General features: G+C 41.6%; 2 protein-coding genes across 2 annotated transcripts in view; both read right to left on the minus strand.

The window, feature by feature from the left end:
- Positions 1 to 981: 981 nt before the first annotated feature.
- Positions 982 to 12,395, minus strand: part of LOC108111032 — a 90,505-nt gene continuing 79,091 nt past the window's right edge. Inside the window, exons 8-10 of the mRNA XM_017220359.2 lie at positions 11,966 to 12,328; positions 8,117 to 8,464; positions 982 to 2,430 (exon numbers count right to left, since the gene is read on the minus strand). Coding sequence (XP_017075848.2) covers positions 2,402 to 2,430; positions 8,117 to 8,464; positions 11,966 to 12,328 — 740 coding nt within the window. The 3' untranslated portion in view covers positions 982 to 2,401. The remainder of the gene's footprint in view (positions 2,431 to 8,116; positions 8,465 to 11,965; positions 12,329 to 12,395) is intronic.
- On the minus strand, positions 8,931 to 11,446 carry LOC108111033 (folylpolyglutamate synthase, mitochondrial). The gene is given in 2 exon segments (XM_017220360.2): positions 8,931 to 11,068; positions 11,070 to 11,446. Coding segments are annotated over 2 exon segments (2,271 nt in total). The 5' UTR covers positions 11,304 to 11,446; the 3' UTR covers positions 8,931 to 9,031.

Here is a 12,395-nt window from a genome sequence, read left to right on the forward strand (position 1 = left end):
AGTGCTCTGAGTCAACTTGGGCATGAAATAAAGGTTATAAACTAGCTCTAGGGTTTGTTTGTATAATACATAGTTTAAGTCGAATTGAAAATGATATCTTAACATATTTCAAAGTAACAGTTCAATATATATATCTCACCCAGAGCCACACAAACACATTCAGATATCCAATTCTTATTTCTAGTTTCTCATATCATTGACAATATTTTAAACACATTTAATTTGGAATCGAGCTTATGCTTACATAGACTTTCTATACTCTTTGGTTTACTCTTTTTAAAGTATTTACAATGTCCTTAGAATCGAATTATCCATTTCAATGGTTGCTATTTCTAAGAGAGTTACGCGAGCGATTGCTTAACCAAATTTCCATGCATAATTTGTGGCGCAAACACTTCCCTTTTTCCGCAAACATTTTTGCGATTTTTGTTTGCTAAACACCAAAATAAATGCATCAAATATGTGGATTTATTACTTGATTATTCTATAATGGTTTTAATGCTGAACAAGTATTGGATTAAAGATATTTGCCGCATTCGTTTTTCTGTTGCCGTGCAATTAAATATTCTGTGTGGCTTCTTTTATTTTCTCTACCATATCACTGAGTGCTGGGGGGTGTTGGTTTTAAATTGAAAACAAGCGGGAAATCTGTACAACTAAATGCTTTTACAACCCATTTTGATGGCTACAAATGTATGCGCTTTTATGTACTGTCAGATTGAAAAAGGAGAGTTCTGTGTTTATAAAATTTGTATTCCACCCTCAAGGCGGGGGAAAGTTATTGGAAAGTTGGGCTGATGATGTTTTGGTAATCACTTTTCACGAGTGATGGCGTAAAGTAAACAACAACCGAAAAGTAATGAACTTTCTCATCATTTTCAGTTGAAAAAAGCATTCTGGAACTCCCCGCAGCTTAACATTTAAATTGAATTCGATTTGATGTCTGTTGATTATTCTCTTTTCCGGCTATTATGGTTTTATTTCAAAGACTTGCTCTCTTTGCCCTAACGGATAGTTTTTCTATTTTAATTTCCATATTTTGCGGTTCTGTATGGCGCTGTTTAAATATTTTTTATAGCTTTATATGTAAATGCAACTCACTTGGACTGTTGACTGGCAGCGCTGAGCTTAAAAATTGCTTGCAGTGGCAGTTGCAGTTGCAATTTAATGACTCCATGTCCTGTCTACAATTTACAGATTGCTCAGTAAATAAACTGATATTGTGTGCTCTGATTTGGCAGAGCTGACTTGCACTGAGGGCTTTGTGCAATGGCAAATTAATTTGCAAATTTACACAATCTAATTTTAGGTCACCGAGGGACCCAGACGACCGACCAATTGTTAATTTGTAATTACAATTTTTGCATTATTATTGCTCGCCGACAATGCGAACAATTGAAATTAGCAGCGCAATTAGTCGAACCGAGCAAACAAATATTCGTTCCAATTTAATGCCCCAATAGAGACAAAAGCTAATGAGGAGTCGAAACTGTTGCCAACCTTTCCCCTTTTACCAATTTACCCTTTTAGCCTTTTTGCATTGTGTCGAAGTTTGATTTTTATTGGTCATGTTTATTTGGGCCCGGCTGGGTGGAAAAGCAATTAAATGAACATTTTGTCTGTTTTATTTGATTTAAACGAACACAATTTCCATATTCTAAAAAAGGCATAGAAACCTCAAAAGGTGGCTTTTGCGTTTGGCTCTCGGTTTAACAATGATTTGACCAGAATATTATGGCGCTCTTTTTCAGCTTGCAGTTTGTCGCCGTGACCTCAATAGTTTGGCCACATGTTAAAAAAAATATGAAATGCCCTATTGTTTAAACATAAATAATATATGCGGTGGGCAAATTAAAGTGGGGTTGCTTAGAAACTTTGTTCGGTTTGTCTATTTGCTGTTCTACTTTTGATTAGATTTTTGCAAGGAAACAAGTTTAGACTTGCCTATATTTGGATCATTAATACTGTTTATAATGAAGTTACCAAAAAATTAGAAATAATTGTAAATCAAAATCAACGCTTTACAGATAATATTTCAGAACGTAGAAGTTATCTTTGACTATCCTATGTTTTTCAACTCTTTTAAAAGGAATTACAGGTTAAAGACCTTTGGGACTTAACTACTTTTTCCATATCTTTGTGTATGTCTAAATATTCTTTTTGGTATTTCTGTAGTTTTTCACATTTACAGCATTTTTTCTGGTTTTGGTCGAAATAGGCAAGTTTCCTCTTAATTTGGTTTTATGTTTGCTTTGCTAGCAATTTTCACGCCACTTAAACAGCTAAAAATTTAAATTTTTTACGCATGGTTTTTTGCTATTTACTTACTTAAATGCTTATGTCAAAATGTATTTGGTTGCCGTTTTTGTTGCGGGCTGTTGTCTCTTAACTGGCAATTAGTTTAATTTGCCAAATCCTGTATTATATCCGCTGCAACGAGAGAGGAAAATCGATTTGCGTTTAGTGCGATTTAAGCTCATTAATAAATAATGGTGAAATATGCAATTTAAATTAATTAATGCGCGTGTGGGCCGGGGGATGTTCCACTAAGCTATTAATTTGTGCAAAAAATGAGAGATGCTTTATTTCATTCGGATTTTCAGATTGGGGTCGGGCAAATGTATTATATTATATTTTATATTTATAGAAACTCGCTCCAAATACATTTGCATTCAATCAGCATAATGCGATGCTGAATGGACGGTATTCGTATTTATTTTATTTCTATGTACCCTCAACCATATTTCTGCCGCACTTTATTCTATGCATTTATATTCTATATCCATCGATATTATTTGTGACTTGGAGCGTGTCGAGCGTTGCCGCGCGAAAACCCGGTTCAAATGCCAAAACACTTCACACACGACGAGGTGCGAGACTTTTCGCAACATTTTCCCCCTTTTCGCTGATTTCAGGCGACACTTTATGCACTTTGACTTGCCTCTGACAATTGCGACTTTTGCATAAATACATTTTCTGCATTTTCCGAGTCAAGTGGTTGTGGAAATCCTCCTCCCTCTCAATCTCGCTTGTCTGCCACAATAAAATACTTTCCAATGCGTTTCTGATGCATTCTGAATGCGTGGCGTGGCGTGGCGTGGCAAAAATGTATCTCCTCGAAAAGCCGCAATGCATTTTCCGCACAGCTTTCCCGGCTTTCAGCTCTTCTCTGGTCCCACGAAACTCAATTAACGCTTTTCGGTTTCCTTTCGCAAAATGTGACACGGTCGTTTGGGCTTTATGTTTGACCGCTTGTTGTTATGTTTGATTGCCTAATAAACATTTTATGAGCCGGGCCAGTTGGCCACGCAGAAAGACAGACGGCGGGCCAAATTGGTAAATTGTTTGAAAAGATGCATTACACGGTCTGAGTCCCGCCCACTTTCCCTTTTCAGCCAGCTTTTCCTCTCAAATGTTTCGCCCACTTTTTACCATTTTCCCCGCCATTCAGCCAACCATTTTGGCCAGGCCGTAATTAACAAGCTGCAAAACGGCTCCAATGGGCTGGCAATGAGTTTACCGACTTTACTTTATATTCCTCGGTTTTGTCGAGGGTAAGGGTGAAATCATAAAAGTTATTATCAGAGGAGAAAGTGTGGATTATAATAATAAATTTATCAAGTTAGCATAGGAATAGAATTAAAATGAAAGTATTTACAAGGTTTATTTATTTTGATAAAAAATATGATGTAAGTCGGTGAGGAACCTCACTACAAAATGTATCTCTTTTTAGTGCCATAATTATTATTTATTATTCATTATTATTTATTAAAAGATTTAGACTTAGACCTTCTAGAGTATGCTGAGATCGTTGTGATTCAATTACGAGTCCACCCACTATAGTTAGTTAATGTTGACCCCTTGGCAACCTGTTTTCCTGGTTTTCCCTCCTTTCCCCTCCTGAAAAACCAACGCGATGATAGTCCGATGGCTTTTGTTGGCCATAAAACATGTTTCCCGGCAATAAGATGCGTTTCGCTGGCAGGATGCTGCCCTTAGTGCTACCTGAACTTTCTCCGCCCACCCCGTTTTCCCGCCGCTGTATCTGGCCTGCTCTTGTATTTATGCCTATGAATATTTCATTTAATTGAAGCGCATTCATTACCAACCACACACAGCAAACAGCAACCGCCCCCTTTTGCCGGGCGCCACACTTTTGGCGTTGTAATTAAAATAAATTTATTACGTAAAATGTTTTGCCAAAAAATTTGTCGAAAGTTGTGGCTTTGGCCCCATGGCGCAATAAATAATGTGGAAGGTGTGTGCGCGGGTATGTGGGTATCTGTGTGAGTGTGTGCGGAGTATGTGTGTGAATGTATGTTTAATGATCTGTGTACTCTTTGTTTTTGGCCCGAGCTGGTGGTGCGCGGAAATTGATGCGGTTAATATGCTTCCAATTGTTAATTTCTGCATTTCGTTTTGTTTTTGCCGAAGCCACAAAATCACACAAACCAAAGAACGACAAAATAACAACAAAAAAATATAACTGGGAAAGCAAATAGAAATGGAAACCGAAAACAAAAAGCCAAATCTAATCAACAGGAATAACAAACCAACCGAGCGAGTGGCCAACAAATTTAATGGATAACCCAAAATTTATGATTACGCCTCTGATTTGGCTAACCGAGTTTTTCAATACTTCTGTAATTATTTGCTGGATAAAAACAAACTTGCATGGAATTGATTTTTGAAAGCGAAAATAGTTCTAATTGGGTTTTAATATGATAGGATTTCGATTTGAAATGGTTCTGTGGACAGTAGAAGTGTGTTCCTAAGTTGCAGATACTAAAGCTATCATCTAATTTGTGCCAGTGCTTTTGATGCTAAATACACTTCAGTTCCCTTTCAGAACCCAATCAAATCAACTTAGCTCCGTTGAAATTTAATCACTCAAACGCAGCCAACTGAAATTCCCAGAATTTTTCACCGGACATCAACACCCTAACTAAAAGAAAATGATATCGAGAACAGCACTAATTGAAATCCACGTTAAAAGCCAACACGAAACAACCTGAATTGAATCAAACGCAATGCGCTGCAATTCAATATGGCGAATGGAGTGAAGCACTTGGAATAAAAATGTTTGGCATTGCGTAACGCACTGCGTGATTTGTATTGTTGGACGGGACTCTTTCGGTTTTTTGCCACTTAGCTACACAGAAAGAAAAGCGATTTGATGAAACATTTAAATTTCGAACTAAAAAATGTAAAAATCATTATCATAATGCTAATACAATCAAAATCCGAATCAATTTCTATATTACTTTTTCTATCTGTGTAGAAGGCACTAGTAGATCCCGCAAATCGCCAATCGGATTGCGAAAATCGAGAAAACTTGCCAGCTCGAAAGCATTGCATACTTTGCAGCGCAATTTCGGGCACTGAAACAACAGCGAAATACTTGGCTTTTTCGCTGTTTTGTTTGATTCTTTTGTTGTTTTCAGTTGCCTGGTCATCAAAGTCAAAAACGAGAAGGCAATATAGAGTGGTCGCTGTTGAGGGACGGCGAGCGGGTTAACAAGAGTCTGCAGGAGCCAAGAGCTTTTATTGCTTTAAACTGGCACTCGAGTTCCACTTGCAACTCAACTTGAGACCTGTGCAAAAAAAGAGGTGGTGGTACAAAAGAAAAGTAAGGCAACTGTCGGGATCCCTAGCTCGTCTTCATCTGAAATCCTCAGCTGACACTACGACAACCCTTTTACCCCAACTGCAATGATTTTGGTTGCGTTGAGGCTGCGCTTTACATTCGCTTTCACATTTTCCAGACTGAAAAAAGGGATTTCTCAAGTTTAAACAAAACTATACCTAATAGGTAAGCTTCTTCTTTACCTATTGACTTAAGTCTTTAAGTTTTACCTTATTTTATGGGAATTAATTGTAATTTTACTTGAGTTTTCTAAACATTTTTCCTTTTGTTTCCACAAAGAAGCTTATTTAATAGTCCTATTTATATTTATAACTAATAAAGTAATTAAAAAACTGAAAACCTGTTGAAAGCACAAGAAAATGAACAGAAAATTGTTCAGCCTTTGTGCACGCTGCCCACACAATATTCAACCAAAATCCTTTGACTATATTTCGCATGACTGCCATGAAAATAAAGGCTCAAAAGTTTCTTTATCAATGATCATTAAGGGTATTTGTGGCTTCGCCTGGACCGCAGCTGTTCATCCTTGCCACTTTTTCTTTTCGCCCATCTTGAGTTGGCATATTTTCGTTTTCGTTTTTTCGGCTTCGCTTTTGTTGCTTTGTGGCCAAAAATGCGGCAAAAAGATGGATGGGACAGGGAGTGGGGGCAGTCGAGTCTTTGGCCATGGCTTTTGTTTTAATTGAAATGTTTTTGCTCCTCCGCTGGCTGCTGCAGCAAACTGCAGCTGCTTCTCTCTTCTAAGCCGATTAGAAGCAGTTCATAATGTATACGGCTAAATATGAAAGCTGCCCCGGAAGTGTTCCCCTCACGTTTTTCCCCCTCTTGTAGGTCGGAAAACAATTGTTTTGGTCCACCATGTGGAGTGGACCGCAAACGCCGCAGTCTCTGCCTCTATCTGTATCTCCATCTGCCTTTGCCTGTCTGTCTAATTGAAGCAGCATTTAGCAGATACCACGGCGTATGCGGAATATGCGATGCCATAGCATACGGGGCGTATGCGCATAACAACACAAAAATCACGCATACGCCATGTGTATGTCTGTCCTAGTGAGTATGTGCGCTTGAGAGAGAGAGAAAGAGAGAGATAGTAAAAAACCACAGCCATTGCTGAAAGTAGATGCACAGAATATCCAAAGCACTCGCATACGCAAGCCCTTTTATGCATTCCATGTGGCATTGCGGCCGACAATGGAGAAAATCAATCAATTTCTGGTTCGTTGGGGTCTTGCGGTGATGTATTCTATTAGAGGTCGATGTAAAGATCAGGTTACTAACAAACGATGGGAGAGGAGTTCTTTTAACTTCCTATATTTCCTAAAAATCAAATTTTAAAAAACAATCTTGGTAGAGCTGTAATCGAACCTGAAAAGATTTCTGCCAATAAGAAAGAAAGATTATAAGAGTTTTGGAACTCAAATTGTTTTGATAGAATAAATTGATAGTTTGCAATCAAAACATTTCCCAGAAAATAGTTTTTTATTTTCTTCCTCTTTATCCTATTGTGTTTATCATTCAACCTTTTCTCTCTGTGTATGGGTGTTTGTGTTTTTATTTATTTCTGCAATGCATTTTCCTTCACCGATTCACTTCGCTTACAGCTGGCAGCGTTGTTTGATTTTGATTTTGTAAAATATTTTCTGCTTCAGCATTTTACATTTTTAATAGCGCCCTCTCTTTCTCCCTGGTGTATCCTTCTCTTTCAGTCTCATCGTAGTTTATTTTGGTATTTTCCAGTATTTCTACTCCCTATATTTTCTCCTTTTTGAAGAAGCAGCGTTAGTTGTCGCTGCTAGCGATTTGTTCTTTTTGATAGAGGGTGGAGCACTGTTTTTAGGGGGTTACCGCCAGGGGGAGATCGACTGTTTTATGTATGTGAATTTATCTGTGTGTGTTGCAGCATCCTGCTACTGTTGCTGATGCTGCTGCTGCATAAAGGGATACAGAGATGCAAATTCTATACGGAATCTAGATGGGGATTCGGTGAAAGGATGGAGCAGTGTGTGCCAGGAGGGGTAAATGGGGTAGGGTTGTCCTTGCCTTCCATTGTGGAAACTCTATTTTATTCATCCGAACAGCTTCAGCTCGGAGCATCAGCAAAACTCTTGGCCAAACATTTCCCAACACTTAAGTGCATAATCAATCAAACTGATTTCTTAGTCGCCTCAACCGATTTCGAATTTTCGGGCTATGGATTTGTGTTCGGATTGGATTTGTGCATGGATTATTTTCCCAATACGATTTTCTTGTTGCAAGTCGAACAGTTTATGCTGTGATAATCACATTTTTGGTAAATTGTGCGAGATGTGAGGAGGCATTCAAAGATGGGTTTGATATGATCAACCCTTACTTTTAATTGCCTTGAAATGAGTTTGGCTTTTAATTCTGGGCTATTTGTCGGTCGAAATAACTTAGAAAAACCGGTTTTGTTTGTATAAAAAGATAGAAGATTATTAACCTAAAACTCACCCATTTGCTGTTGTGGCTTCGCCTGCTGTTGCAGATCCTTTCGCTGCGGTGGAAGAGGCGGCTGTTTTCCGGATTTCCTTAAAGTTCCATACCGCTGGGCAGCCTGCAGCATTTCGTGGGGCGCCAATTGTTGCGTGGGACTGAAACTCTGCTGACTGAGGGAGCTGGTGACCGTCGGGATGTGCGGCGAGTAACCACTGTAGTCGACCAGGCCACTAAACGCTGATGGTGGGCGCTCTACATAAATCTGCTGAGACTGGGCGGCGGCCATTTGGAGACGCCACAACGCCTCCTGCGACAGATCCCTGGCGTTACTGTAGTTATTCTCGTTTGAATTGTTGCTTGACCCTGCAAATTACGACATTTCGTAGGATTATTTTTAGGCCATGTCAGTGGGTTAGTGGCTAGTTTGTTAATAGAGTTGTGCAGATATGCGAGAGAAGGTGTCGAAAATTGGGTGCCAAGTGCTTCAGGTGCTTTGCAGTGAGTGGTAAAACTTGAGAGTCACAGTGGCTAATTGGAAAAACACGTACAAACATAAACACGAGTATGTATGTGGCAATAATGCCAGGTCATTCTCATCAGGCAGCTGTCCAAAAGATTATTACCAACCGGTTTGAATAGCAAAGTGTAAGGTTAACGACATGAGCTTCTTAAATTAGATTCAGCTCGGGCTAATCACATGTACTACTTCTTAATTCTAAACATTAAAGCTTTACAATTCCACTGAAAATGTGTTAGAATGCCATTCAACGTGCAAATAGTCTTCTAAATATCTGAAAGTGCGTCATTGCAAGGGAGAACCATTTTACATACGTCAAAATTCTATTTATAAAAAGAAACAAAGAAACGGAAACTTTCACGACGAAATTTAAGGTGAAAAAACGAGTTGGAAAATTCGCTAAGCTGATATTTTCATTGCCAGGGGTTCGAAGACTTCATTTTCCTGAGACACGATATGGTGGCGGCAACCAATTGCCGGGAGCCAGTGACCAGGACATCCAGTTCGTTCTTCATTCCGTACTTTTGTTTCCCGTATTTGTTGGTCAGGTACTCGAAGAAGGCGTTGATGGATATGGAGAGCTGCGAGTTGTCCCTTTTGCCATTCTCCTCGCAGAGGGCCCTCCAGTTTCCGGCATTCCTTTTGGCCCTTTGCAGCTCCTCCATGCCGTGCCACACCATCGCCTTTCCATCGTCCTCGGCCAGGATCTCGCCCTCGAAATAGTTGGGATTGGGGACAAAGCAAGCCTCTTCGAAGCGCAGATTGCTGCGAATGATGGTCAGCAGATCCTTGGCGTTGAACTCGTTGACTTTGTTGAAGAGCAGGATCTTTGGCTGGCGATTCGAGCGGGTCTTGGTGTAGAACCAGTCCCGACAGGCCATCATCGACTCGAAAGTATCGGCACTATCCAGGTAGACATTGAACATATCGTGTCGGATAAAGTCAAATTGCCCCGCCTGTTCGAAGGTCTCAATTCCACGAGTTGCCCCCGGGGTCAACAAAGTGGAATTTTCCTCCACGCCCACCACATACTCGGGCCTGTGGCGCCTCAGGAAATCGTAGGCCAGCTGTATGCCCAGAGAGCCGTTCAGTCGCATAGTGTAGTTGGCCTTGTTCATTAGCAGCTTGTTGTTCATATTACCCTCTATGTAGTCGTTGAAGGTGGGCACTCGACGCAGTTGCACACCAATTTGTTTGGCCTTTTGGGCCAGAACCTCGCAGCATTCCGTTTGGGTGACATTCGTATAGATATTGGCCTCGGGCTTCATGATGGCCGCCTTGGCCCAGGCAATATCTCTCAGCGAATTACCCAAATTCGAACTCTGCTCCCATCCCAAGGTTGTAATCCCAATTGTCTGGGCATGCGAGGCTATATTGGTGGAGTCACTGGCACCTCCATTACCCACCTCCAAAATCGCCACCTCCACACCCGCTTGATGGAAGGCATGAAAGGCCATTACGGTCATCAGTTTGTTATAGGATGGCGGGGGCTTCATTTTGGTCAACTCGGTGTTAATTTTCCAAAAGAGTTCCGTGAACTGAACATCGTCCAGTGGTTCGCCATCTATCCGTATCCTCTCACTGGTCAAGAACAGGTGCGGTGAGCAGAGAGTCCCGGTCTTCACCCCATGACACCGTAGAATATTCTCCACAATGGCACAGGTTGAACCCCGTCCCTTGGACCCAGCCACCTGTATCACGGGTATGGCTTCCAGTTGAGTTTTTGTGAAACCCGTCTTTTCCAGGCACTTCATGGTTTGTTCTATTACCGGATCCGGCGTGTCCCGACTGCTCTTCGTGGTGGCTCTTCCCGACGTGGGTTCCAGAACCTGATAGCTATTCAGCTGCTTAATGGCATCTAAGTAAGCCAGTCTTTCGGGACTTTTTTCTTCCGGTATCTCGGGTGCTGCTGGAGTTGGTTGAGCCGCTTCTTGGAGAGGCGTAGACGTAGCCGTGGCTTTTGGTATACCCATTTTCTGAATTTTCTGAGCCTGCATATCCTTGCCCGCCTGCTGCTTGGCCTGCATCTCCTTGAGCCACTGGTTCTGTTTCTTCTGCTGCGATCCCTGCATGCGATTCATCCAGTTTTTTCGTTGCGACTCGGAGGAGGCGCCCTTGAAGGCTCCGGAATTTTGATCATCCTGTTTTTCAGGCTTTGGCTGCCAAGCCGGTTGAGTTCTGGGTGGGGCACCAAAATTCGGAGCAGGATTTTGACTGGCCATCCCGAAACTGGGATTATTTCCTTGAGTGAACTGGTTTTTAGGGGGACCGGAAGGCGGAGACCCTTTGCCCTCTGCCAGTTTGGCTTTCCTCTGCATTTCCGGTGATACCTTGGCCAACCACTTGGCACGCTGATCTGGGATATTTGGTTGAACTGTGGGCTTAGGTGTAACAATCTTGGATTGTCCAGAGTTTATAGTGTCCAGGCCCAGGGGATTGTTCTGGATTTTTCGATGGTTGAGTTGGTTGGGATTGCTGCGTTGCCGAAGACTGCGATTGCGAGGGTTGCGTTTGCGTTGGCGTTTGCTTCTTGGGTAGCTCCTTGATGGCGGAAACCTTGGAGGCCTTCATCGAGGGCGCCTTGAAGCTCATCTTGAAGAAGGTCTGACTCGAATGGATCGACCACTGAAGGGCCTTCAAGCGGGAACTCTGCCTCCGGTACAGCAATGGCAGTAGCGAATGCATTACAAAAGTCCGTTTTGAGATATTTTTGGGATTAAAGGTTTAAAAGTTCAATAAAATGCCAACGAAATGTATGAATTTGGATCATGGAAATTTGTCGAGGGAATTTTCTGTATCTGACGAGAGAAAATTTTTTTATTTGGCTTGGTGGTAAAATAGTATAGTGTCAGTCATTCGGACACATAAGGGAAAGGTAGGGAGCATATTGGAGACTTTGCTTAGTTAAAAAAGATATTGATGTGCTTTTAAGGTATTTCGTGACATTTTCCAATTCAAATAAAGCTTCTCCAATAGTTCAATTTCGCCACAAACTTCCACTTTCAAAATTCATGGAACACCCTAGGCAGTCATAGTAATACTTGTACACTGAGAGAAACTTCAAGGAGTGCAGACAACTTATGTGACGGTAAAGAATTTGTGAATTAAGTTCACCAGTGAGGTAGAAATAGTTCAACAGTATTCCCCCCATAAAGTTAAAGTGCAAAAACAATTAGTAAAGAAACATCAACAGTAAAATTGTGTGCGGTGCTCTTCTACATCGTTATTTTTTTGAGTGCATTTTGTGCAGACGGTGGTTAGTTTGTTTTTAATTTGCTCGTGTGGTGCGAAAGTTGCTCCTGTTAGTTTTTTTCATTTTCGTTTCAGTCGCTCGTAGCTGGAGTTACCTGTGATGGCTAGTGTGGTTGTTGTTGTAGCCGCCTTGGCATTACGAGAAGTTGTTGTTATGGTGGTTGCCAGAGCCGTTGTTGTTGCCGCTGTGGCTGCGGTTACCAAGGACCTTTCCCGTTCTCTATTTCCCAAGTGGCTGCGCTTCAGGGTGGTGCAGTTGCCGGCGTTGTTGGTGGTGCTGTTGTTCGAGTGGTTCTTGTTGTGGTTGTAGTTGTTGTTGGTGGTGTTGGCGATGGCGATGGTGGGTTGGTTCGTTAGATTGGCGCGTGCTGAATGTTGCTGTTGCATCGGGTTGATGTTGCTGCTGCTGCTGCCGCTGATGCTGCTGATGTTGCCTGGCGTCGCCTCAAGTGGTCCTGCTTCGGTTGCAACCGCACACCACGACGATGAGTGTGTGTAAGTGGGTGTGTGTGGGTGTATGCCAGG

The sequence above is a fragment of the Drosophila eugracilis genome, unplaced genomic scaffold (genome assembly GCF_018153835.1).
Source record: "Drosophila eugracilis isolate 14026-0451.02 unplaced genomic scaffold, ASM1815383v1 contig_2152, whole genome shotgun sequence".
Classification (NCBI taxonomy): Eukaryota; Metazoa; Arthropoda; class Insecta; order Diptera; family Drosophilidae; genus Drosophila; species Drosophila eugracilis.